Source organism: Cnephaeus nilssonii (assembly GCF_951640355.1).
Source record: "Cnephaeus nilssonii genome assembly, chromosome: 7".
NCBI lineage: Eukaryota > Metazoa > Chordata > Mammalia > Chiroptera > Vespertilionidae > Cnephaeus > Cnephaeus nilssonii.
In genome coordinates, this window is record NC_137078.1 from 103010286 (window position 1) to 103036750 (window position 26465).

The 26465-nt window shown below is 67.6% G+C and overlaps 3 protein-coding genes across 3 annotated transcripts; 2 read left to right on the plus strand and 1 right to left on the minus strand.

Moving 5' to 3' along the window:
* Positions 1–7851: 7851 nt before the first annotated feature.
* Positions 7852–9945, minus strand: B3GALT6 (beta-1,3-galactosyltransferase 6). The gene has a single exon (XM_079777822.1). The coding sequence runs from the start codon at positions 9865–9867 to the stop codon at positions 8872–8874; it is 996 nt and encodes a 331-aa protein (XP_079633948.1). The 5' UTR covers positions 9868–9945; the 3' UTR covers positions 7852–8871.
* Positions 9946–10087: 142 nt separating this feature from the next.
* Positions 10088–20607, plus strand: SDF4 (stromal cell derived factor 4). The gene is made up of 7 exons (XM_079776396.1): positions 10088–10164; positions 12345–12694; positions 14184–14320; positions 14967–15080; positions 18704–18862; positions 19153–19328; positions 20131–20607. The coding sequence occupies exons 2-7, from the start codon at positions 12390–12392 to the stop codon at positions 20305–20307; spliced, it is 1068 nt and encodes a 355-aa protein (XP_079632522.1). The 5' UTR covers positions 10088–10164; positions 12345–12389; the 3' UTR covers positions 20308–20607.
* A 792-nt stretch (positions 20608–21399) lies between these two features.
* On the plus strand, positions 21400–25592 carry TNFRSF4 (TNF receptor superfamily member 4). The gene is made up of 8 exons (XM_079778250.1): positions 21400–22748; positions 23089–23291; positions 23508–23630; positions 23949–24050; positions 24276–24342; positions 24708–24904; positions 25045–25152; positions 25308–25592. The coding sequence occupies exons 2-8, from the start codon at positions 23150–23152 to the stop codon at positions 25367–25369; spliced, it is 801 nt and encodes a 266-aa protein (XP_079634376.1). The 5' UTR covers positions 21400–22748; positions 23089–23149; the 3' UTR covers positions 25370–25592.
* Positions 25593–26465: the final 873 nt, after the last annotated feature.

Below are 26465 nucleotides of genomic sequence, written 5' to 3' on the forward strand. Positions count from 1 at the left end.
GGACATGGCCAGCCCAGGGGAGCTGCGTCGGGAGGCCCCTCGGGGCCACGGGAGCTACCGGTGACCCATCCGCTCTGCCCTCTGTTCAAAGTGTGGTCACACAATAAAGAGTCCCAGCCCACTGTGCGCCTGGTCGCTGTGTCCTCGTGGGGATAGTGGGGGGAGGGGGGCGTGGAGATAGCGGGGGTAGGGGGGCGTGGGGATAGCGGGGGGAGGGGGCCGTGGGGGGCGTGGGGATAGTGGGGGGAGGGGGGCGTGGGGGCGTGGGGATAGCGGGGGGAGGGGGGCGTGGGGGGCGTGGGGATAGTGGGGGGAGGGGGGCGTGGGGGCGTGGGGATAGCGGGGGGAGGGGGGCGTGGGGGCGTGGGGATAGCGGGGGGAGGGGGCGTGGGGATAGCGGGGGGAGGGGGCTGTGGGGGGCGTGGGGATAGCGGGGGGAGGGGGGCGTGGGGGGCGCTGCTTTGGATGTTCTGAGTGTCCTGCAGCCTGTGGTCCCACAGCCTCTGCACCTGCTGGGGTCCATCGTGCCCTGTGGACAAGGACAGATGTCCGTCCAGGTCCCCGCTCGGGCCTGCCTGCTGCCTGACACCACCCCTCTGCTCGTCACCCAGGGCTGGTCCAGCCTTGGAGACAGCCCGTGGGCACCCACAGGGCCCTGGGCGCAGATGGGTCCAGCCTTGGTGTCCCAGATGGGGCACTAGGTGTCCCAGAGCGTGGTGAGCAGGATGGCACGTGCTGTGGGGTTTGGGAGCAGCAGTGTGTGGGCCACACACGGGGCTGCACCGAGTGGACCTGCAGGGGTGCTGAGTGCACCTGCGTGTGGGGGGCGGCGTGCAGGTTGTCCGGCCCAGACCAGCGGGGCACAGAGCTTCTTGCCACCTTCCCCTTGGTGCAAACCCCCCCACCCCAAAGATGGGGCCAGAACCGCCCCAGGTCAGGCAGCCAAGATCCGGCCTCGGGTCTTGTGGATTTAGGGCCCCTGCCCCCACCCCGTTTTGGCTCCAGCAAACCGAGACCAAAGAATGTAAATTGGTCCTGGGATGGCCAGGCCTCTGCAAAGCTGTTGGAGATACCATCTCTGGTTGGCACCTGAGCCCCGGGCAGGCGCTTCACCTGGAGCATGAGGCTGACCTCTGACCCCTGGGGAGACACTCCGGGGGTGGCAGTGGGGGTGGGGCTCGGCTCCATAGCAGCAAGGCTTGGAGACCCTGGTTCCAAGGCTGAGCAGACAGAGAAGGCATCCTGGTCCTGCAGATGGGGGCAGGGCGGGGGCTGGGGGGGGGGAGGGCCGGGGCTGGGGGTTCTTCCATCTGCAGCTCAGGGGGCAGGCGTGGGAGGGGGGCAGGCGGAGGCTGGAGCCTGCCGGCCATCACCCAGCCCCTCCCCCGGGCCCTGCTGGCCTGGCTGGGTAATGAGGCAGCAGAGCCCTGGTGCCGGGCGGGCGCTGGTCTGTGCAGCGCCAGGCTTGGCCACTGACCCGTCCCCACCTCTCTCCCTGGTCCCCCCAGGGTGGCGTCAGGGGCTGGGGGAGTCGGGGGGTGTCTCTGCTTCACAGCAACTGTAGGCGCCGGCTGGCCGGCCGGCGTGGGGATGTCCTGCAGCCCGCCTGCGAGGGGAGGGGCGTGGGCGCTGTGGTCCCTGTGAGGAGGGGTGAAGAGGAGGGGCATGCAGAGGAGGCGGGGGAGCGGGTCCCTGCCCCCACTTCCCATCGCAGGGGCTGTGAGCCTGTTTACAGAGGCGACCGCCTGGGCTGCCAGTGGATGGGGATGCAGAGGGACTGTGGGTAGCAGCAGCCAGACCCTCAGCCATGCCTGGGCCTCTGGGCGTCCTGGAGCCCCGGGGTGCTCTCCTGCATCATCAACGCCAGCCAGGCCCCCGACCCACCTCGCCTGGGAAGCGGCAGGTCTCACCTCCCCACCCAGACCTGCTACGGGGGCCGTGATGACAGAGATGGAGACCCAGACCCGGAGACGGGCCAGGCCCTGCAGAGAGCGGCAGACAGACAAGAGACGAGAGACGAGGAGACGAGAGACGAGGCCGTGAGGCCAGGCCGCCCCAGGAGCTCGCCGCGGGCAGGTGGCCAGGTCGGGGAGCGGCGTCCTGGCGCCCGACTCCACCTGCCTGTCTCGCCTTCATCCTCGTCTCCGGCCCCTAATCTCAGGTCATTACCACGTAGTTGGGACGCCCCTGGAATGTGCTTTCTCCAACCCCCACAGCTGGGGTGCAGGACCGGGGGGGGGGGTGGGGGAGGGGGACCAGGCAGGGGTTGTTACTGCCGTAGGGAGGTCCTGGGGTATGAACTGGGAGGCCCAGGGTTTGGGGTTCAGGCCCCAGGCTCAGACCAGGAGGCCCCCTCAGTGCAGACAAGGGGTGAGCCCCCCAAGGCCCCACCCTGAGCTCCGCCTCATCATCCAAGTCCCACCGTCTTCCAGGCCCAACCAGACTGTGGTGTTGACAGCTCCCCGGGGCCAGGAGAGGGTCTGGAGCCCCTAAGGGGCCTGGGTCCTGTGGTCCTGCCCACACAGCCCGAGCAGGGGTCCGACCTGCTGCTGCTGAGGCAGGGGCTTGCTGGGGGCCCCGGGGGTGGGGAGCCTGGGGTGGGCTCTTTCCCTGGCCGGGCCTCTGGTTGTGGACTGGGCTTCGGGGCGGCCCGAGCGTCTGGCTGTGGCAGAGCCAAGTGGTCGGCAGTGCTAGCCAGCCTCAGGTTGACCCCTGACCGGCGTCTGCCCTCCCCCAGCAGCGGGAGGGGCCTGGCTGACCTTGTCGACCCCCCTAGGCTCCCTTCCCAGTCCTCTGTCTGACCTGCCGCCTGCCAGGGGCTGACGGGCTGTTGGCCAGGGGTTCGGGGAGGCCCTTGGCCGGGTGCTCCCCAAACCCTGGTCTTGGGGCTGCAGCCAGGCTGCACCTGATGGGCCCTTCCTTGCCCTGAGGTGGCCCTGGGGTGGTGGGAGCAGGGGGTCTGTCCTGGCTCAGAGCCTGCCCCCAGCACCCTCGGCGGCTGTCCGGTTTGAGTGCAGACAGGAATGTGGGCGTCTGGCTCAGGACAGCTGGAACGTCCTCTCGGGCCAGGAGCAGCCGAGGACTGGACCGCCAGGCCCCACCCCAGGCTGTGGCAGGAGCGGGGAGGTGGGGGCCCAGCTGTGAGCAAGAGGCTGCCCGGCCCCACCTCCCATGGTCCCCGTGGGCTGGCACAGGTCGGGCGAGCTTGCAGGAGAGCTGGGCAGGTGGCCTGGGCCCTGGGGTCTGAGCTGGGGCCTGTACCTGTCACTGAAGGCGGCCAGAGCTGGGCGTTGGGCCGACCTTGCCCTCCTCGGGTTGGGTCTGGGACCAGGAGGAGGGAGTCTGCTCCGAGGCCGGTGGGTTGTCTGTCCCAGGAGGTTCTCACACCCAGACCAGACAGCCTGAAGTCTTGTGAGCTGGGCCCAGGACTGAGCGCGGCCTGGGGCATGAGGGGCGTGGGGATGTGGGTCGGGGGGCCTGGGAGGATGTGTCTCTGGGCTCCCCGTGCTGACCCCTGCCGACCCCACGCGTCCCTGGTGGCTATGATGCTGCCTCGGCTCAGAGAGCTGCAGGGCTCCTGCATGTGCGTGACGTGTGTGTGTGTGTGTGTGTGTGTGTGTGTGTGAGACGTGTGTGTGTGTGTGTGACATGTGGGTGGGTGGGGTCCCTGCCCCTCTGTCTCCCCCTGAGACCTGGCTCTTAGCTGAGCTGGAAGCGCCAACGCTCTTGGGGGCAAATGGGGGGCAGGTGTCTGGGACCTGATGGCTGGAGCCCTGGTGACCACAGAACTGGGGGGCCTCGAAGTGGGGAACCCTGGTGGAGGGGCCCGGGAATTGGGGGACCCTGGCGGAGGGGCCCGGGAATTGGGGGACCCTGGCGGAGGGGCCCGGGAATTGGGGGACCCCGGCGGAGGGGCCCGGGAATTGGGGGACCCCGGCGGAGGGGCCCGGGAATTGGGGGACCCCGGCGGAGGGGCCCGGGAATTGGGGAACCCCGGCGGAGGGGCCCGGGAATTGGGGGACCCCGGCGGAGGGGCCCGGGAATTGGGGGACCCCGGCGGAGGGGCCCGGGAATTGGGGGACCCCGGCGGAGGGGCCCGGGAATTGGGGGACCCTGGCAGGAGCTCCCGGGGGCAGCAGGGGCACGATGGTGCCCAAGGCCTCGGCCCTGCACCGAGCACTGACTGGGGTCTGGGCCGTGGCCGGGAGCGGGGGCTGTGGCTCGGGGCCCTCACTGACTGACGGGGCTGGGCCAGTGTGCCCTCTGGGCCCCGAGCTCTGCATGGCCTCAGGGCACTGCCCAGGGTCAATGAGAGGCTGATTTCCAGTCCCCCAAACGGAGTGGACCCAGGAGCTGTGGTCTCCGAGGCCCGGGGTCTCCCTCAGCTCGGGGTCTCATAGCTTGGGGTCTCCGAGGCCCGACCCCTGGAGCTGGGCTGAGGCACTGAGGAGCTGGCCCTGCCCACGTTCACCCGCGTGTCTGAGGGTGCACACAGGTGGCTGGCAAGGAAGGGGGAGGCTTAGGGACAAAGGGCTTTTGTTCGGGAGAGTTTGGGGTGCAGCCCCCGCTCTCAGGCAGTGACTCACGGGTTCCTCTGGTGCGATAACATCAGTTTTGCAACAGCCGGCGTGTCACACACGCACCTGGGGCGCAGCGAGGGCAGCGCGACCCCCGCCTGCGCCCGGGGCCCCTCCAGGCTGCTCTGCCAGAACCGGGGTGTAGGAGGGGGTGGCAGAGAACAGAGGGAACAAGAACAGGCATCAGAGGGCGAGGCAGTGTCTCCGGGGGCAGTTTCCTGGCCTCCCACCCCCTGCCCACGGCCAAGGCCTGGCCCCAGCACGTGCTTCACGCCTCCCATCCCTCCTCTGGGGGACGTGCCTGGGTCCCCCAGCTCTGGCCACCTGCCCCTCACTTGCTCCCCGTCAGGACCGGGTGGGCAGCTGTGGCAGGGGGTGCAGGGCCCTGGGGGGGCGGGGCCTGGGCTGCTGAGACCCCAACACCCTGGAAGGAGGGGCCAGGGCTTGGGTTTCCCCGTCAGGACAGGGTGGTCAGGCCCTGGGTCAGCAGAGCTGGAGCCAGACCCGGGCCTCCCTGGGCTCCTGTTGTGCAGCTGGGCCACGAGGCTCGGCCACGGCCTGTGGCGTTTGCTCTGGAGGGAGCTGACCACTGTCCGGCTCCCAGGCCACCTGCTGCTGCCCAGCCTCAGCCGACCCGGTGCCGCGGCCACTGAGCCCCTGGTGGACCCCGCGGGCTGGGAGCAGGGCCCTGGGACCCTGTGCAGGAAAAGTACAGGGACCTGGGGCCAGAGCCATAGGGGCACCCCCTATCACGTGGGTACAGTGTCGGGGGGTGGGGGCGGCGTGATCTGCAGAGAGGCTAGGCCACCAGCTGCCCCTTGCTGGCCCCCTCCCCACTCTGCCAGCCCCCCAAGGTTCCAGGGCTGGCTGACTACCAGCTACAGAGCCCCCATCCCAGAGCGGGGGTGGCTCTCATCTCCAGGCTCAAGTGGAGATCCCTCTGTAGAGACCCTGACGCTCCCCACTGCCCGGGGCCCCCACATTCACTGAGATGGCCCAGCGCAACCCTGTGTGTCCGGGGGAGGGCAGAAGCCCTCTCGCCCCCACCCGTAGCTGCTGCCAAGGCTGGGTCTCCAGGAGCCGCCTGGGCAGACCCACCCCTCCCTGAGCCTCCTTCTCTGCAGGACCCTGCTAGGCGGGTGGGGCTGGCGGGCCCCTGGGTGCCTGCTGGTGCTGGGACCCAGGGCTGCACCGCTGCCCAGACTTCTGCCCAGGTCTGGGGGCCCTGCCCCGCCTCACAGGCGCTGCTGAGGCACCTGCCTCCCACGTGGGTTAAGGGGACGCGTGAGCGGGGCTGCGAGCCACCCACCATGGCCATGGCCTCCTCTGAACTCCCGCCCGTCTGGGCCGGGGCCGATCAGGAGCTCCAGCCACAGGCTTGGGGTGCCCGCCGAGGGCACGCTGCGGTCTCAAGGCCTGAGGCCGGCCAGCAGGCAAGCAGGAGAGGCTGACTCTCAGCCTTCAGCAGGAGCATGCGCGGGCCTGGGCGGGGGTGGGGAGCCAGCTGTGCCCACTCACATGGCGTGGGGTCAGGGAGGGCTGGGAGTGAGGAGGGCGCTGGGGGTGAGGGGGGAGGAGGAGGGAGCTGGAGGGGGGGACAGTGGAGAAAGGGTGGGGTTTTGATGAGCACTTTCCTAAGGGTGTGAGCCCACCCTGGCCCCAAAGAAAGGGGGTGTGGCCACAGGAGCCAGGTGATGGGCAAAGCGACCTATTCCAGCTCCCAGGGCTGTGGGGAGTCAGTCCCTCGTGCAGGGGCTGGGAGGTAACCCCGGGGAGTGGAGCGCCTCAGGGTCTCAGACAAGGAGACCCACTGGGTTTGACTTTGCTCCGAGGCCAGGCCTGGGGAATGGACAGGGGGGCGGCCATGTGCCAGGACAGGGAGGCTTTCGCCTGCTCCCTGGACTCACGTGGGAGAGACGTCAGTCAACCCAGGTGATGGGGAAGCACAGCCCGAGCCCCTCCCCCGCCCCCGGAACCAGGTGCAGGCACGAAGGAGCGAGCGTATTGGAGGGGCTCGGAACTCCCCCTTTCCCTGACACCCCCGCCCCCCCCCCCCCCCCCCCCGCAATCTGAACCTGAGTTCCCTGTGGTTCCCCTGGAGGCCTGTCTGCCATGTGCTTCCTGGGCCTGGGACGGCAAAAGTCATCACACTGTGGACAGGGTGCCCGGTGGCTGGGGCCGAGAGAGGAGCACGGGCCGCCCATCGGACCCTTCGGACCCTGGGCTGGACGGCAGCCAGGGCAGTGACCCAGCCAGCGGGGAGCGAGGGCCAGACCTACAGACGTAGGAATGCAGGGGCTGGGCAGTGGCCACAACAGGGCCCCATCCTCCCAGCCCAGAGGCTGGACAGGTCTGTGCTGAGCCAGGGGAAGAGGAGAAGGTTGGGCCCGGCCAGGGGCTGTGGGGTCTGAGCCCCAGCAAGTCCCCACACAGCACCCAGGTGGGAGGCACGAGGGCCCTACCTGAGTGAAGTACCACCACTGCAGGGCGAGGGCCACGGCCACGGCCACGGCCCTCTGTAGCTCGAGGCCGGAAGATGGCACACGGGCTCGGCAGGGCTGCGCCCCCGAGACTCTGGGGAGAACCCTCCTGGCTCTCCCGGCCTCTGGGGGGTGGCAGTCAGGGCCCCCAGCTCCCAGCTGCATCCCTGTCTCCACCCGCCGTCCCGTGCTGGCTCCTCGATGCCATTAGAACTGGTGATGTGACACTGATTTCAAAGCTAAACGTCTAATTTTGCGGTAACTGTGGACTCCCACGTGGTGGTGAGAAACGATGCGAGGAGACCGGGTGCCCCTTGCCCAGGCCCCCGGGGTGGAGTGTGCAAAGCCGAAGGGCGACGTCACCCAGGCCGATGCTCGGAGGTACCCCTCCCACTGCACCCCTCCTGGGCCCCTGGCAGCACTCATTTGTCCCCGTCTCGGGGACTTTGTTGGTGCAAGAACCTCGTAGAAATGGGAGCAGGCAGCCCGTGACCTCTTCTCATGGCGAATTCCTGGGGGAGTCACCCCAGCCATGGTGGGGAAGAGAGGGAAGCCTGGGGTCCCGAGGATGGTGGGTGTGCGAGGCGATCGCCCGGTGCACACCATCGCCTTTTCTTAAGACAGGACTCGGGAAACCTCGTCAACATTCCAAGGGTCCGATTCCCGGAACCGGGCACAACAACAGGCCGCGTGAGCAGCACTTGCCCCCGTGCGGCCCGAGGCGGCCTTAAAAGGAGAGCCTTTTCAGAAAGAGACAATGGGACGGACGTGTGTGTAAACGGAAAAGAGAAATGGACAGTTTTAAAATTCTTCTGTGTTTAAACACACATGCAGCCACGGGTCTACAGCTCACTCTGTCAAAACAGACTAATCCACGAATTCCAAGTTCCGACAGAAACATCTTCTCAAATAATTAAAAAAAAAACACACCGAGACCACACACTCCCAGTTGAAGCTCCTATCTACACAAACGCACAATATTTATAAATAAACCACAGGCAGGAGCTGAGGAGCATTGACCACACACTCGCTGCCGGGAGACACAGAGACCAGAGCTAATTAACATAAAAAGAAGTCCGATCTGGGACGTGCACACGTGTGACACCAACAGAGGAAGACACACAGGAGGGCGCCTGACCGCAGTTCTCCAACTGCCACTGGGTTGCAACACGCGGCCAAGTCGCCACTGGCCAGGGCCCGCGGTGGGTCAGTTCACAGCAGTCACGGCTCTCGGGGCAGTGACTTCCGAGGTGGACGGTTGGTTCAAACGGGATGCAGGACAGGGTGTCCCACCCAGAACAAGCAGAGCCGTGCCTGCAAGTGCGGGACGGCTCCAGCCTTTGGCTCCTCGTCCCTGACTTGGGTGGGCCAGGACGGCAGGAGGACAGGGAAAGGGGGGGGGGGGAAGGGATGGTCTGCAAGCCCCTGCAGACCTGGGAGGTTCTTCCCAGTCCAGGCAAATGCTGGCTGAAACCCAGGGGCAGGACGCTTCTCCCTGGACACAATGCATCGCCCTGGCAAGCCCCAGAACAAGAGGCTCTTGAGCAAGGCGGTTGGTGCAGCCACTGAGGTGCGTGCCCCTGGGTGCAGACTGGACCTGGGGTCCAGTTGTCCGTGCTGCATGGCATCTGCTGGAAAGCCCCACCAGTGACCACAGAAACGAGGCCCCCCTCGAGTGCTGGACTCATCCCAGACAACCAGCCGGACCGGTCAGCTCCCCTAGTGTAAGACCGGTGGGGGGCTCCCGAAGGACTCCGGCCGCCGCCGCGTCCTGAGGCGTTGGTCCCGGCCACCCCTCTCTCCCAGCAGCCACCTCAGGGGATGCCCTCCTTCCTCTGGCAGCACTGGGAGGGCGGCGCGGACCAGTCGTAGACGTAGGAGAGGCGCAGCTGCACCTCCTGCTTGCACAGGCGGCCCTCGCGCGCCAGCGTCTGGTGCTTCTCCAGCATGTCCTCCAGGCTCTGCTTGTGCGTCACCAGGTACTGGTTGCTGCAGCCGCGGGATTTGTACTCGGTGTCGAAGCGCGGGTCGTGCTCGCGCTGCACGTCCACGGGCGCCAGCCAGGCGCCCATGGACACGTCCTCGCTGTGCCAGGCGCGCAGGTATTCGCGGCTCAGGCGCAGGTAGTGCACCAGGTCGGCGGAGAGCACGTAGCCGCCGCCCAGGGCGTAGGGCAGGTAGTAGTCGCAGAGCTGCCAGGCCGCCTCGCGCCAGCGGCCCCCGGGCTTGACGCGCCCGCGGCCCGAGAAGAAACCCCAGTAGAGGCGGCGGCGGCGCGCGGGGTCGCGGGAGCGCAGCTCGGCCAGCATCGCGTCCAGCCGCACGAACGAGTCGTCGTCGGCCTTGAGCACGAACTCGAAGGCCACGTGCTCGTCGAGCCAGGTCAGCATGGCCAGCACCTTGGCTGTGAGGTTCTCGTAGGCGTCGCGCAGCGCGGGCAGCAGCAGCAGGTCCCCGTGCCGCGCCTGCTCGCGCTCCAGGGCGCGCCGCTCCTCGGCGCCCAGGCCGTCCGTGCCCACCGCGAAGCGCGCCCACACGTCGCCTGGGCCGCCGCGCCGCGCCGTTGCCAGCCACGTGCCACGGACCACGCTGCGCCGCTCGGCCGCCCGCGGCGCGGAGGCCACCAGCACGGCCAGGAAGGCGGCGTCGCGCGCGGGGCCGGCGGGCGGGGGTCCGGGACCGTGGCCGGGCGGCGGGCGAGGGCCCTCGGCCGAGCAGCGCGCCAGGTAGAGCAGCGCGACGCCGCACAGCGCCAGGCCGCCCAGGCCCAGCGCCGTCCGGTGCCGCCACGCGCGCCGCGGCAGCTTCATGGCGCGCAGGCCAGCCTGCGAGCGCGCGGAGGCCCCGAGGTCCACGGGCCGCGAGGCTGCGGGCCCAGCCGGCCGCCCGTCACGTGGGCCGGCTTCCCGTCACGTGACCCCGCGCGCCCTTTTGATTGGTCGCCTCGGGAGGGCCGCTTCCGCCCGGAGGCAAGATGGCGGCGCTGGCGTCCTCGCGCGAGGTCGCACCGCCCCCCAGCCCGGAGCCCCGCCTCTTCCCGGAAGAAAGATGGCCGCGGCCTAGCCGAGTCTGGCTGGAGGCGTCACAGCTTCGGCGGCTCCCGGGCGGTGAGTGCGGGCGCGAGCGGGGCGCGGGCTGGGGCGGGGAGGCCGGCGGGCGGCCGGGTGTCGGGGACACGGGCCGAGGGGCGCGGTCGGCGCGGGGCGACCTCCCCGTCCTCGTCTGCGACACGGGGCCCGCGACGCCCGCTGTCGGGCTCGGTGAAGACCTGACGTCCGCCGGCGCCGGGAGCAGCGTTTAGAATAAGCGCTGGCGTTTGTGCGACAGGAAACTGGCTCCGCGGGACGGATACCCCGGGGCGGCCGCGGAATGTCGCCGCCGCTCAGCGGGGCCTGTGCCGCGTCCCGGGCGCTGTCGCCTCCCGGCGGGGACGGGCCGTGACGGGGGACACCGGGAAAGGCCGTGAGCCGGGGGTGGAGCCTCGCCGGCCTCCCCACGTCTGTGCCGATGTTCCCGGGCGACTGTGCGAAGCGTCGAGTAGATGCCCGTGCGCCGCCCGTGGAGATGGTGGAGGCGGGATTGACCTTGCCGGGGAGCGAAGTGCAGTCCGTTAGGGCTGCCAGCAGCGGGGCTGTCAGTGCCAGGAGCAGGCGCCTTCGTGGCCAGGAGAGCTGGACGGGTAGGGGGTGGGCGCCGGGGGCGGGGCACCCCCAGCCGTGGGAAGGAGGCTGCCTGGGGTGGCCCACTTGGACCGCAGCCCCCTGGGGTGACCCCGAGCTGCTTGCCTGGCTGTCTCCGGTTACAGCCCTGGGTCAGGGCCCTGGGGTGTCCAGGGTGCACCTTTGCAGGGCGCAGGTGTAGCTGAAACTCTGGCGTTTATCCCCTCCGCCTGGCTGAGTGCCCACTGTGCGTGGACAGCGTGAAGCTGAGGGACACAGGGTCCCCCCCGTGCTCTCGGGACAAACGCGAGTTCCAATAACTGTGGCTCGGGGCTGGTCACCGCCCGGGGCACTGCGGGCAGCCTGCGGGGCTCGGTGGGTGTGGGGAGGGCGGGGTCCCACAGGCCTGGGAAGAGGGGCTCACGCCCTCGAAGGAATGACACCGAGCAAGACCTGGCTGAGGCCTCTGGCACTTGGGTCCAGAAGATGCACCTACAGAGGCTCGGACCATCGGGGTGTTGTCAGGAGCCGGTGGCCTAGGCAGGAGGCATCAGAGAAGCAAGTGGTGGCAGGGGCCAGGCCAGGGGGCAGCCACTGGCCTTCCAGCCCCGTGTGCCCTCAGGCTGGGGGTGGGCTCCCTGGTTCCTGAACCCCACATGCCCCGACTCGGCTGCTAATGGCAGGACCCAGGCCTGAGGGGAGTGTGCCCAGGGCCAGCCCCCCCCCCCCTCCCCGCCTCCCTGGGAACACTGTCAGAGGAGGCGGGGCCTCAGCTGCCCCTGGAAGGACCAGCAGGTATTTGCCAGGTAGACAGACTAGGAGAGGAGCAGGTTAAGGGGCAGGAGGAGCTGGGGTTCCCTCTGGGTGATGTGTGAAGGTCCAGGTGGGCCCTGTTCCCGAATTGGAGGGGCCCTGGAGAGAGGGGTGAGGGAAAGCCAGCGGGCCCAGGTGGAAGGGGTAGGTGTGGGTGAGGCTGAGGTGGGATCCCTCGCCTGGCAGTGGGGACAGAGGGTGCCTTTGTTCCTTGGCCGCCAGGCGCAGGTGCTCCTAGTGACAGACTTCCTGGGGGCTCCTGCGTGAACATGAGCAAGGACGTGTGTGTGTGTGTGTGTGTGTGTGTGTGAGAGAGAGAGAGAGAGAGAGAGAGAGAGAGAGAGAGAGAACGCATAGGGGTCATCGAGATGGGAGGGAGGAAGGGGATGGTGCCCTGCGGGGCGGTTTGGGTGTTTGCTGGCACCAGGCCCAGTCCTCACAGAGCTTTGGGGTGGGGGGTGGGGGTTCCTGTTTCATGGGGACACTGAGGCCGAGGAGGTCGGGTGGCTTGGCCAAGGTCGCAGAGCTCACACGTGCTGAGTTGAGGTCTGGACAGAGGTCCCAGGACTGTAGGGTCGGCCTCGATGCCGATGCCGGGAGGGGCGGGGACGGCGCTGAGCGGGGCATCCTCGCGCAGTGAGAGGCGGGAGCGAGCAGCGTTCCTCGCGTGGGCCTAGGAGCCGTCTGTTCAGTCCAGCTCTTGCTGGGGGTCTTTCCAGCAGCGGCTCTGCGTCCTCTCTGGGGACCGTCACCCCTCGCTGGGGCCTGCGGCCGTGGACTGTGGTCTCACTTCCTCCCTGCCTCCTCTCTCCCAGCTCCTGGCCACACGCGCAGGCGCCCCGCGGGCCGGACCCGGGGCCATGGCGTCCAAGCCAGCTCCCTGCTGTGGCCTGGCTCCTCGCTGCCTCTGGCTCCTGAGCCTCGTCCTGCTGATGGACGCGTCCGCCCGGCCTGCCAACCACTCGTCTGCCCGGGACAGAGGCGGCCGCAGGGAGGACAACGAGATCCTGCCCCCTGACCACCTGAACGGGGTGAAGCTGGAGATGGACGGGCACCTCAACAAGGACTTCCACCAGGAGGTCTTCCTGGGGAAGGACACGGACGGGTTTGAGGAGGACGCCGAGCCTCGGAAGAGCCGGAGGAAGCTGATGGTCATCTTCTCCAAGTAGGTGCCCCCGGGCGGGCGCATGTGGGCGGGGCTCCGGTGGCCCTGCTGGTCCGGTCCTGACTGCGCGGCGAGGGAGGTGCCGTGACTGCTCTTGGTGGGCAGCGCTCGGAGAGTTTGCAGGGGTCACGGGGTCGAGCTGAGGACGTGCAGCCTGAGCAGCAGGTGGGCCAGGAGGGGCTCAGGCCAGAGCGAGAGGCTGCGGCCGCCCCAGGGCCCTGCAGCTGGAAGGGCTGTGGGATGGCCTGGAGCAGGGCCCACCCTGTGTGCCCCGTGCGCCCTGTGCGTGGTGGAGAAGGTCATGGGAGTGGTCACGGCAGGTCGCAGTCCAGTTAGATGAGGCCTCAGTGACTGGGAGGCGTGGGGAAGGCTTCAGTTTCTGCGAGTGCGCAGAGCTGACGGCGAGTGGGTGTGCGAGCTGGTGCTGGGCACGTGTGTTTGGAAATCCCTGTGATACGGAGTGAGAGGCCTGGTGCACACCGTGCCCTCCACATGCAGGGGCCGACAAGGACGGAGACGATGCAGGGCATGGGCCCCCGGCCTGCAGACTCGGGGACTGGCTGGGCCTGCTGAAGGCGGCCGGCAGGTTTGGCTCATTACAGGGAGCCTGGTGGGGCCCGAGCAGCTGCAGGGGGTTGGACGCCGCCTGCACTACCTGCAGGAGAGGGAGGTGAAGCAGCAGGAGCCGGGCCATCCGTGCCCTGCCCTTGGCATCGAGGGGAAGACTGGGCTTTGGGTTCATCGCTGGGGAGAGGGCCACGGCCAGACCAGGGCCTTCGAGGTCCCGCGCTCAGGAGAAAGAGGGGGCTGGAGAGGAGCTGACGGGGCAGCAGTCAGCCCGGTGAGCCCTGCCGGACGGCCCCCTCGCGGGATGTGAAGGACTGAGGCCGACTCAGTTCACTGCACCAGGCGCTCCAGTTCACCTGTCCCTGCCTCGGCCCCGCAGTGCTGTCTCCAGGGAGCTGGTCTCTGCTGCAGAAGGGGGTGCTTAGGGACCTGGCCGGCCCCGGTGTGCTGCTGCTGTCCAGTGTGGCTGCCCATGGGGATGCGTGTGCGCACTGCCCTTTGTGTGTGCGTGCAGCCGCACACACGTGTCTCCAGCTGGTGCCTCGGTACCTGTCCTCCACCTGGAGTGGGTGTCTCACCGCCAAGCCTGTGCCCTGGGACTCTGGCCCATCCCAGGGTTCGAGTCTGTGGAGCTGGGTGTGATTCTCCCGTCGAGTGGCAAGTGGGGAACCACTCGCCTTGCCCAGGGCCCGAGACTGCTGGGTGGTGACGCAGAGCTGCAGACACACCGCCCACGTCCCCGACCGCCCGCGTCCCTGACTGCCCACGTCCTCCCTGACCTCCGTCCCCAACGTTCCACTGGGTGCAGCCTCCCTGTTCGTGGCGGTTTCACAGCTGCCCGTGGAGCTCCCGCCATCCTTGTGTCCTTCTGTCCTCCTGGCTGTGGGCCCCAGGCCCTGTCTGACCCACCCGTCTGCCGCAGGGTGGACGTGAACGGGGACAGGAGGATCAGCGCCAAGGAGATGCAGCGCTGGATCGTGGAGAAGACGGCCGAGCACTTCCAGGAGGCCGTGGAGGAGAGCAGGGCGCACTTCCACGCGGTGGACCCGGACGGCGACGGTACCGCCCTCACCCGGCCCTGACCCTGCTGGGCCTGGGGGACCAGGACAGAGAACGGGAGAGCCGGAAGGGCCCCAGGGGTGCTGCCTGAGGCCACTTCCCAGCTTGCTCTGCTGTCAGGAGGGGCTGGTAAAGGTTGGCGCTGGCCGCCTGTGTGCATCTGCCTCCACAGTGCGTGCATGGGATTTTACCGATTCTGAGAGACAGGGAAGGAGTGAGAGAGAAACGTCGATGTGAGAAAGAAACATCAATCGGTTGCCTGCTCTATGCACCCCAACTGGGGATCACCCACAGCCCAGGCACGCATCCTGGCCCAGAATCCAACCATGACCCTCTAGTTCATAGGTCAGCCGATGTTCAACCACTGAGCCACACGGGCTGGACTAGATAGTTGGTTCTTTTAAGAATCTGTTAAAATCCTCACGCGGCCTGGCAGGTGAGGCCCAGTGTTTGAGCATCGAACTATGAACCTGGGGGTCATGTGCCTGGGTTGCAGGCTCCATCCCCAGTAGGGGGCGTGCATTGATGTTGTCTTTCTCTTCCTCTCCTTTCCTCTCTAAAATCAGTAAAAATATTTTTAAGAAACAGAGTATCTTTTTTTAAGTGTTTGTCATTAGACGTTCTAACGGGACAATCTGCTTTCCAGGCCGCGTGTCCTGGGAGGAATACAAGGTGAAGTTCTTGGTGAGCAAAGGCCACAACGAGAGGGAAGTTGCTGAGAAGATAAAGAACAACCAGGAGCTGAAAGTTGACGAGGAGAGTGAGTGCCGGGCCCCAGGGCCACTGCGCTGTGGGGAGGTGGGGGGGGCGCGACGCTGTGCAGGGGCGACGCTGTGGGGTCAGAACCCAGTGACCAGGTGGGGCACCTGCCTGGGCGTGGACGCTGGGGGAAGCTGGGAGGACAGAGCCACCCCCTCAGTTTTCAGAGCCATCCCTTTGAAAACGCGTCTCACTGGGATGAGGGTCTGAGCTTGCACTTCGCTGGTCGCTGCCTCCACGCGCCTCCTCCCTGGGTTTGTGTCCAGCCCGTGTTGGGCTGTGGGACACGTGAACGTGCCGTGTGGTGCCGTCGGCCTGTTCCTTCTGCGCTGCTGGTCATCACCCGCGTGGCCCCAGGGCTGCGGTGCTGTCTTCCCCGGACGGACGCGTGTGCTTCTCAGAGGCACCTCTGCCGACGCTGTCCCTGCCTCGTGTGCCCTGGCTGGGGCGGAGTGTGTTACAGCCTCGGTGGTGTCCCTGTCACCCTGCCGTCCTCTGCTTTGAGGCTGCCGGGGCCACTGTTGCCCCCATGGACCTGGGCACTGCTGTTCCTGGCAGGCCCTCTGCCATCAGCCCCACAGCCGGCCTTCTGGGGCTGGAAAGTAGCTGACGTGAGTGTCAGCCTCCCCCGGCCTGCTGTGGCTGTGATGCTGACGGGATGGAGGCTCAGCCTCCCCGGCCTCCCCCGGCCCTGCTGTGGCTGTGATGCTGACGGGATGGAGGCTCAGCCTCCCCGGCCTCCCCCGGCCCTGCTGTGGCTGTGATGCTGACGGGATCGAGGCTCAGCCTCCCAGGCCTCCCCCGGCCCTGCTGCGGCTGTGATGCTGATGGGATCGAGGCTCAGCCTCCCCGGCCTCCCCCGGCCCTGCTGCGGCTGTGATGCTGACGGGATCGAGGCTCAGCCTCCCCGGCCCTGCTGCTGCTGTGCGTGGGTCCAGGAGTGCTGACAGGCGATTGTGACATTGAGAACAGACAACTGTGTTCCCTCCCCAACCCCTGCCTCTGTTTCCCTGTCTGTCCCGCTGCGTGAGCTGGGCTCCAGGGTGGTGGTGAGAAGGCGGGACAGGCTGTCCTTGTCCTGCTCCTGCCCCTGGCGGGAGAGCTTCCAGTGCCTCCGTGAGCATGCAGGGGGCTGACCTTAGGTCCACACCAGCCTTTACCCTGGGGCAAGCCCCCCTGGCCGTGGGGGTGACTCCTGACACCCTGTTGGGGTCGCCTGGCTGACTGTGAGGGTTTGGCACCTGTGTTGATAGAGACGCGGGCCTGCAGGTTTTCTTCCCTTGTCACGCGCTTGTCTGGTGGGGGTGGGGGTGGGGGTGGAGCCGGCCCCCTGGGGTCAGTGAGAAGGTGCCCCCTCGTTTCTGTCTCCCTCGGAGGCCTCAGTGTTGGTGGGACCCTTCCGTTCCATCGGGCGGACTCGCCAGCAAGCCTTCGGCGCGTAGCTGTGCTGAAGCGTCTGTGTTCGTGGCCGGGTGTGGTTGTTCTGTGAGCGTCTGAATCTTGGGTGACAAGTGAGGTTAAGCCCACCCACATTTTTGTTTCTTCCTCCTCCTCCTGCTTCCCTCTGCGAGGTGAGACTTAGAGACGGGCCCTCGTCACTCCTCGCTCACTCGGTGGCTCACGCTCACACCTTGGTTCTTGCCGCTCAGCCCCTCGGAGCACTGTCCCGGCGCTCCGTCTTTCCCCTGTGGCTGGTCTCCCAGCTCCCACCCCCACCCGGGTCCGGGGTCCGTCTCTCTCTTGGCTGCTTGTCCGCCTCCCATGGGCTGTGTCCGTTTGTGTGTCCGTGTGTCCTGCAGCTCAGGCTCTGCCCGATGGCACCTGGGTCGTGGGGCCTCTCCTGCTGCTGCTGCCAGGGGTGGCGACTGGCAACGCGCTGGCTTCTGGGCGCTGGGAAGCGCTGCTGGCGGCCTGTCCAGACCCCGCCTGCTTAGGGAGCGGGGGTCGGGTTGGGGTCGGAGGTGAGTGCAGAACTCCATACTCTGTCCCCTGGCCTGCCCCTCGCTCTCCTCTCTGCGCTCCTGCATGTTCGATGAGTCCCTTGTTTCCCTTCCAGTCTGGGGGAGGGAATGGAGAGCGAGGGGGGATGGAGGCCCCCCCGGTTTCCTGGGGTGCAGTCACGACACACCTGGCCGGGTGGGGCGCCTCTCAGGGCTGTTCCCTTGTGCTCGGAGCAGAGCCTGTCGCAGGCGCCTTCCAGCTCTGGATCTGTGGGCGTCCCTGCTCGGGGCCCTGTCACTCCGTCTGTCCGGTATGTCTTCTCACACAAGGGCCTTGCCACTGGGTGTAAGGCCCACCCCACCTCCAGGGATGTCATCTTAGACCGAGCGTGTCAAACTCGCGGCCTGCGGGCCACATGCGGCCCACAGGGGATGTTTTTGTGGCCCCGCCAATATAACGGTGTGCAAGAAACTTTTTAATAAAAATTTCCTGATTTAGTGTTTACAATATCCTATTATACATGATTATTAATAAGGAAATACAACATCTGCTAACGACTGATGACTGTCATTGTGTTGCATTCACTTCCTTTACGCGCAGGCGCACCATTTCTCTCCACTAATACCAGCAGCGAATGGTTTAGTGGCCGATGGCCATGTCATTAGTCTGGGACTGACTTGTTTGGTGTGCGCAACAGGGAATATTTTGCTTTCGGAGAACAGGAAAAATAGGTTTATTTGTGTTACACTTATTAATTTGTGCAGTTATTCAGTGTCTGGTAAGAGAATGTTCAAGAAAAAGTGTTAATTTTTATTAAAAGGTCCCATTGTTTATGTTGACAACGACTCATCTCTCTCAGCCCTTTTAGTCGGCACGTCTCTGTCGACAGCCTGCGTTTCTGTGCGAGGTGAAGCGTTGTGTTTGCGGCCACGTCCACTGAAGCCTGTTTGCTCGGCCGCGTTGGCCTTTGGGTCAGACCTGCTTGTCTGAGGTCCTAAACGCAGCACAGCTGCCACGGCCTCTTCCAGGTCGGGTCGGGCCCCGGGCTCCAGGCGGACGTGCAGTCTGTGCCGCCCGTCACTCCCCGCAGTGGGGCGGGCAGGCACCCCCAGCTGCTCCCCGCTCCGGGACTGTCCGTCCGAGGGCAGTAAGTGCCAGCGACAGGCGTGTGGGCGGCCCTGCTCCCTGCTGACAGCTGGTGGGACTGGGGCAGGGAGACCCCTGTGCCCGGCCGCTTCCCGCTGTTGGAGCCAGGTGGTCACTGACCCACATGCCCCTCTGCTTAATCCTCGCTCTCACCCTGCGCCCGCCTTCCCACAGGGACGGGGAGGGCCTGGGGCATGGTTGGGGCTGCAGAGTGGGTCTTCCCTCAGCCCGCCCTCCGCCCCAGCCCCTGGGAAGGAGGGAAGGTTCGAGTCCAGTTTTGTCCCCTAGTCAGGGCATGTTCCCGTGACCTGGCAGCAGGCTGGGAGGTCGGTGCCCATGGGGGGCCGCCCCTGCGTGTGGGGGTGTCTGTGTCTGGGGAGGATGTCTGTGTTGGGGAGTTTGGGGCTGAACTCTTCTCTGAGGGGCAGGGCCTGTGGCCTTGCACAGCCGTGTCCTGAGCTGGCCTCAGCACTCGGGCAGCGTGTCTCGGGACTCGGACGCGTGCGGAGGTGATGCTCACAGGCGTGCCCCTCGCAGCACAGGAAGTCCTGGAGAACCTCAGAGACCGCTGGCACCAGGCGGACAACCCCCCGCCGGACCTGCTGCTGACCGAGGACGAGTTCCTGTCCTTCCTGCACCCCGAGCACAGCCGCGGCATGCTCAGGTTCATGGTCAAGGAGATCGTGCGGGACCTGGGTGAGGCCGGGCCCTGCCAGGCCCCGCGTGGGGCTTGCTCTCTGAGCCGGGGGAGGTCGGGTGGGCAGGCCCTGGGCTGGGGTGGCCTCGGGCTGGGCTCTGAAGGAGAACAGCCTGGTGGGCGCCACGTGGCCTCAGCCAGGTCCCCAGTCCCCGTGAGGCACGGCTGTTCCGCTTTAGTCGGAAATGTCACAAACGGGAAATTCGGCAGCAGAACCCCTTGGTTGACTCTTCTCGTGGCCCTGAGGCTCCCGGGCCCCCTTGAGGCTGAGCGCCCCCATTGTTCCCAGACCAGGACGGTGACAAGCAGCTCTCGCTGTCTGAGTTCATCTCCCTGCCCGTGGGGACCGTGGAGAACCAGCGCGGCCAGGACATGGACGACAGCTGGGTGAGGGACAGGCGGAAGGAGTTTGAGGAACTGATTGACTCCAACCACGACGGAATCGTGACCATGGCAGAGCTGGAGGTGAGCTCGGGGGACATGGGGGTGCCTGGGGCCGTGGGGGACGCGGGGGGACTGGGGGTGCCGGGGACATGGGGGTGCCTGGGGCCGTGGGGGACGTGGGGGTGCCTGGTGACATGCCCGTGGCAAGCGAGCCACCCGCAAGATGGTCCTGAGCAGGAGGCGGAGTGGGTGTGGCTTCCTGTGGCTGGTCCCTGGTCACGGATCACTTAGTGGGACCTGAGCGGAGGCTGTGGGCTCCCGGGGAGGCCCAACCAGCATCGCCAGCCTTCGCGCCCAGAAGTGGCCGTGCCTGTCCCCTGGGTCTGGGTGTCCCGGGTGACGTGGCCAGTCCTGGCTCTGAGAAGCCCAGCCCATGGAGGGGTCGGGGTTGGGCACAGGGTGTGGTTGGAGCCTTCGGTTCCCACTGTGGATGAGTCGTTTCGTTTTACTCGAGAATTCTCTGCTCCTGTGATGGCTGGGGCAGCTCGGGGTCCTGGTGGCCCATTCAGGCCCTGTCCATGTGACCAACAGGCCCCTGGCTCCATCCCGGCAGGGCCTCCCCTCCCCGCCCTCTCCCCGGGCCCACGGAGGCAGCGCCCTCACGGCCTGGGCCATCGCCAGACCTGTGTCCGTATTCCAGAACATTCCCGCATCCGTCCTGCAGCCCCGCCCACAGGGTGTCGGAGAGAAGGCGGGGCTGGCTGTGGCCCTCACGCCCGGCTGCTCCCTGGGGCCTCGGGTGCTGACTCTGGCGGGGCGTCGGCTGGACAGGTGCGGCCGGGCCCCGTGGGTGCCGGCGGGTGCTGACGTGGCGCCCTTGCAGGAGTACATGGACCCCATGAACGAGTACAACGCCCTCAACGAGGCCAAGCAGATGATCGCCATCGCGGACGAGAACCAGAACCAGCACCTGGAGCCCGAGGAGGTGCTCAAGTACAGCGAGTTCTTCACGGGCAGCAAGCTGGTGGACTACGCCCGCAGCGTGCACGAGGAGTTCTGAGCGGCGGCCGGGGCCGCCCACGCGCTGCTCTTCGCTTCTGAGAACTGGAGCCGCCACGGCACTGACCACGGGCCACAGCTCACCCGCCCGCGTGGGGGCAGCTTCGGGTTCCTGGGAGCTGGGAGGCTGGGCGTGGTGGCCTGTTCCCTGGGGATCCGCGCGGCCGCAGGCGGCGCCCGAGCTGCCCTCCGTCCCCGAGAGTCACGGACCTGCGGCAGAGCCACACTAACTTATTTAAAGTGTAGTCTCTCTTCCAGCTTTATTTTTTGGGGACAAAAATGCATAAACGGTAATTCGGAACATCTGTGGCCAGATGGCTTCCCTTGAGCTTTGAGGTGGGGGTTGTTGGAACCCTGGGTTGGAGTGGGGTGTCTGTGCAGGAACCACGCCGGATGGGGCCACGCCAGGTCGAGGGGAGGCGGGCCCGGGAGCCGCCCTTGAGGGGCCAGGAGGAAATGGGCGTCCAGGTGTGGGGACATCTAAGGCTGGGCCCCGGGCTCTGCTTGGGTGGGGGGGGGGGAGGAGGGGCCCAGAGCGGGGAGGGGGCGCTATGGGCCAGCTTGTCGTCTGCAGTCCGCCCTGTGGCACTGGGCTAGCTGTCCAGAGCCTGCTGGGGTCCGCTGTGCCCAGTGCTCTGGCTGGTGTGTGGGGCAGAGGGGGATCAAGCTCTGAGGGTGTAAATGACTGCGGGCCCCCGACCCCACACACCTGGCGTGTGGCCCGCCCCCAGCACCCCACCCCCACTGGCCCCTCCTTGTGGCGTGGCGCCTCAGGGCACAGCTCTGGCCAGCAGGTCGGCGTGGCCTTGAAGGTTCCACCTCAGAGCAGAGGGCGCCGGGGCTGCCATGTGACCAGCCCTTGCCACAGGGACCCATTTCCGAGCAGCACGGGCTGGGGCTGCCACAGAGGAATGGGCGAGGTGACACCTGGGTTTGCAGACAAACAAAGCAGAGACTGTTTTCAGATCTGACGGGAGCTGGGAGCTCATGGTGGAGGGAGGTGGGGTCGGGGGGAGATCGTGGTGGAGGGAGGTGGGGTCGGGGGGAGATCGTGGTGGAGGGAGGTGGTGGGCCAGGCCCAGGTGGGTCTGGGGGGAGCAGGTGTGAGCACCCGATCAGCTGGAGGGTGGGCCTGCAGTGATGGGCTGCAGGGTCGGAGGCTGGGCTGCAGTGACGGGCTGCTGTCAGTCACCTGTGAGCAGACGCCTCGCACGTCTGCCAGGCATGGGGACCTCAGCGACAGACCCACGGCGCTGGGGGCAGGGCCCCACGCAGGTCCCTGGGAAGGAGAGGGTGCCGCCGCAGCCCCAGAGGCTACGGTTTTCTTTATTTGGCAAGAAAAACGCTTTCACCGTCCCGGGAAATGGGGCACACGCACATGCACACGCACACGCACTCACCAGGCTGCCCTCGCCCTGCAGAGGCTCAGGAGGGCTGAGCCCGCGCGGCGCTGTGTCGTGGGGACTTTCCCGCAGGTGGGCCCGGAACTACTTCCACCTGAGCTGCCGGCAGGAGGGACTTTCCGGGCCTTTCGTCCTGTGGGAGGCTCCTCTCTGGGAAACTTCTTAAATTAGCTGTCGAGTAGGTAAGCCTGGGCCACGGCACGCTTAAAAGGTACAAAAACAACCAGCTGTGCCGCCCCAGCCGCCGGCGCCCAGCGATGCCAGACCTGTGTGCGTGTGCACACGTGTGCGTGGTGCGTGCACGTGTGCATGCATGTGTACGTGTGTCTGTGCTCACTCCACCTTTACACACCTGGCGGCCACCTGTCCTGGGGCGGCTGCCCAGGCCCCGTCTGAGGCCACCACGTGCTCCCGGGACCGTCGGCTGGACCATCCGTCTTCTCTGTTCGGCGGAGCTGGGGAGCGCCCTCGACCAGGGCTCCCAGAGCAGCCACACACGCTCCAGCATGTGGGCCGGTGACACACACCACGCACACAGGGACACGGCCCACACATGCTCCCAGGCCCGTCACCCGGAGAGGGCGGACCCGCTCAGCGGCACGGCTGGGGCCGGCCGGCCGGCCCAGGAGCAGGGATGGGGCCTGGGGGAAGGTGCTTCTGCCCCAGCCCCGTCTGGGCTCCCACACCAGGTGTCAGCAGGCTGGTCCCGAGGCCTCCTTGGCGGGCTGGCGGCCAACTGCCATGTCTTCACGGGGCCGTCCCTCTCCTTGCAACAAGGCCAGTTGTGTGGGGTCAGGGCTCCCGTGTGGACCTGAGGACACTAGCCTCTCACACCTGCGGGGCTCAGACGTGGCTGCACACAGGCACCTGCTCCCGCGGCTGCAGTCCACACCGCTGGCCACTGCCCGCCCCGCCGGCCGAGGACTCCAGCCCTGGAGCCGGGACCCCTCCCGCAGCCGTGGCTGAAGGAGCCCTGACCCAGGGCCTGTCTCCTGACTGTGCCTCGGCTCGTCGTGTGCTCTGGGCGCCTTCTGTGAGGGTGAGGCCTGGCATGCTGGCGCCCCCACGCCTCCGAGGGTCTGCCCTGTGGTAGGGACAGTGTCCAGAGGAGCGAGTGTGAGGGCCCGAGATCTGTCCGGCGGTGTGGCCGGTGGGGCAGTGGGCAGCCAGGCCCCAGCCATGGGCTCCACCTCCTGGCGGGACGGTTTGGGCGGGCTGGTGTGCGGGTGGGTGCAGACTAGACAGCGGGGACCCCCCCTGGGGGGGTCGGGGACTGGGGTCCTCACTCTGGCCAGGTCTGCACGGGGTGGGAGGGCCGAGCCTGAGGTAGTTGAGGGTGTCCTCAGTCCCTCTCCGCCTCCTCCCCGCCCCTCCCCAAGCCTTTATAGTCACATCCTGCAAGGAAAACCCACAGACTCCTGCCCAGCTGCCGAGGCAAAGATGTGTGTGGGTGCTCAGCGGCCCCGGGCACCGCCGTCCGCCCTCCTGCTCCTGGGGCTCGCACTGGGCTCCGCGGCCAAGCTCACCTGCACTGGGGACACCTACCCTGGGGGCAGCAGGTGCTGCCGTGACTGCCAGCCAGGTGAGCACCCGGCCGCGGGGCAGGGGCAGGGACGGGGCACTGGGAGGATGTGGGCCTGAGGAGGAGAGGGACGCGGGAGGGGGTGTGGGCAGACACGCGGGAGGTGTAAGGGCTGCGGGTGTCGTGGACCGTGGACGCGGGGTGACAGGGTGGGTGATGCTCAGGGTGGTGAGGGACCTGGGACAGGGCCAGGCCTCGCGAGCCCAACCCCCACAGGGTTCGGGATGGAGAAACGCTGCACCCGGGACCAGGACTCCGTGTGCCAGGAGTGCGCCCCCGGCTACTACAACGAGGCCCCCAACTACGAGCCCTGCAAGCCCTGCACTCGGTGCAACGAGCGTGAGCCCCCCAGCCACAGCCACAAACCCCAAACCACAGAGGGGGCCCCGCCGGGGGGGCCCCGGGCCTCTCCCTCCTCCCAGGGGTGGAGACCGAGGGGAAGGAGGCGGGTGGGAACATGCTGGCACGTGGCGACGGGGAGTTCTGGACGCGGGTGGGCAGGGAGCCAGGCGGCCATGGGCCTCTCGCGCCACGTGGCCAGGCCGGACGCAGCGTCCAGGGGCAGAGGGAATGAGGAACCACTGGCCTCGAGGGAGCTGCGGGCCTGAGGGAGGGGCTTTGGGCGTGGCTGGTCCTGCAGCCCCCCTCTGCCCCCAGGAAGTGGGAGCGAAACCAAGCGGGCGTGCACCCCCACGAGCGACACTGTGTGCAGCTGCCGGCCCGGCACCCAGCCCCACGGCGGCTTCAAGCGAGGAGTCGGTGAGCCGGGCGGCGGGCCATGCCCCCACCACACGCCGCCACCCACTGCCAGCCCTCCCGACTGGCCCAGTGCCCTCCCCACAGGCCATGCCAAGATGGGTGCGGGGTGGGGCCTCCGGGTCGGGCCAGTGGGTGGGACGCAGGCAGGAAGGCTTCCAGGGCCGAGGCGGGGAGCCCAGCTGCACAGCCCGGCCGCCACCACTGTCGTCTTCGTCTTCGTTGCAGACTGTGCCCCGTGCCCCCCCAGACACTTCTCCCCGGGCAACAACGAGGCCTGCAAACCCTGGACCGAGTGAGTGTCCCCCACGGTGGCCCACCGCCCTGCTCAGCCTCGTCCCGGCCCACGGCCTCCCTGCTGGGCTGCACGGGGAGCGGGGAGACGAGCCCAGGACCCGGGATTGGGGGAGGTCCTCTCGCCACGGCTGGGAGCTGTGCTAGGACTTCATGGTGGGGCAGGGGTTGGGGTGAAGGGCTGGGAGGAGCCAGTGGGGAGCAGAGTGAGCGAGAGGATGTGGGGTGAACAGGCCCTGGAGACCCTGAGGGTGGGGCCAGGCTGAGGGCTGGCAGGGACGCAGTCTCCTCAGTCCTGGCCAGTCCCGGGCGTGGGGTCCATCGGGAGGAGGGGGGCCTGGCCGGGCCTGACGACACCGCCCGCAGCTGCAGCTCGGCGGGGAAGAACACCCTGCGGGCCGCCAGCAACAGCTCCGACGCCGTCTGCGAGGTCGGGACGCCCCCTGCCCCCCAGCGCTCCGAGACCCCGGGCCCCCCAACCCGGCCCTCCACCACCCAGCCCACCACTGCCTGGACCCTGACCTCACAGCCGCCCACCAGCCCTCCCACAGAGCCCCCCAGGGGTAAGGGCGCCCAGCCTCACCCAGCAGGGTCCTAGCCCCGTGGGGCATGGGGTGGGAGGGAGGGCGGGGTGGAGACGTGGGGGTGGGCGGGGCTGCCCTGGCCTCCACGGTGGACCCCACTACAGCGCTGCTCCCTGCAGGCCCCGAGCTGGCCGCTGTCCTGGGGCTGGGCCTGGGCCTGGGCCTGCTGGCCCCCGTGGCTGCCGCCCTGGTCCTCCTGCACTACAGGGCCTGGAGGCCGCCCACCGGTGAGTGCTGCGCCGCCCAGCCGACCCCTGAAGGCTGAGGCCGAGGGGCTTACCTCCGCCCCCTCCCCTCCCCAGGAGGCCATGGCCTCTGACCTCCGCCCTCTCCCCTGTCCAGGAGGCCATGGCCTCTCACCTCCGCCCTCTCCCCTCCCCAGGCTTCCGTAAGCCCATCCAGGAGGAGCACTCGGACGCCCACTCCACGCTGGCCAAGCTCTGAGCACGTCCCTGGGCGGCTGTGCCCTCCCAGGCCAGGGGGCGGGGTGTCCCCAGACGCAGGCCGCCCCCCTTGGCACACATCACCCCATCGCTGTCACCTCATCCCCCTGTCACCCCTGTGCCCGGCTCCCAGCGCCTGTCCCTGCCCCGCACCATTCTCGGTGCTTCTGGGCCGGCCCCTGGGCCCACTATGTATGCTGTGCATACTCCCACCCAGGTGGTAACCCCAATAAACGCTGCGGCAAATGTGGGTCTCTGTCTGGGTGCCCATGGCTGGGACTGGCATTCCTGGGGGCTGGGACCTGGCCACCCTGGCTGGCGGCAGCTGAGGCCGGAGTGTGGGAGGGGCTCTGGTGAACCACACAGGACCTTAGGGGACGTGGAGGCCCAGGCAGAGGTCCTGGTAATCAGACAACGAGATCCTAAATGAGGGTGAGTCCCCAGGCCCCACAGCGAGGCCCGCGGCCCCAGTGCAAGGGCTGGGGCACGGGGAGCCCAGGCCAGTCCCAAAGGGGCACAGAGGCGGTCCCGTCTGTCCCTCCCAGAGCCCCTGCCCTTTCCTCCTCCTCCTGGGGCCCTGAGTGTGTGGGACCCGCACCCCTCCCACCCCGCAGGCCCCCCAGGGCCAAGCGCCACCCAGGTCCTCGTGGCGACCACACTTCGCAGTCCTACAGGAGGGACACGAGTGTGTGTGTGTGTGGGGGGGGGGGGGGGCGGGGACGTGAACGGAAGGTCCCAAAGGGGAACCAAGCCTCCACGGGCGGCAGGTGGATGGAGACGGAGCGGCACCTTCCGGGGGACCGCGGCCAGCACTCGGCTGGCACTCCCGCCGGCAGCTACACCTGCGCCCACCGTGGTGGCCCCTCGGCAGCATCCTGGGGTGCAGGCGCCCCGCTCAGCGTCCCTCCTGTACGTGCCGCCTCCGCTGGACTGAAGGCGGAACGTGACAGGAAGCCGGGATCTAGCCGTGGAAACGCTGACGTGAGCGAGACCACAAGCCACGGCGGGAGGTGGGGCCGACCCTCGAGCATCCGAAACACGCAGGAGCTGCCGAGAGGGAATCAGAAATGCGGCGTCCCAGTGCCTGTGGGGGACGT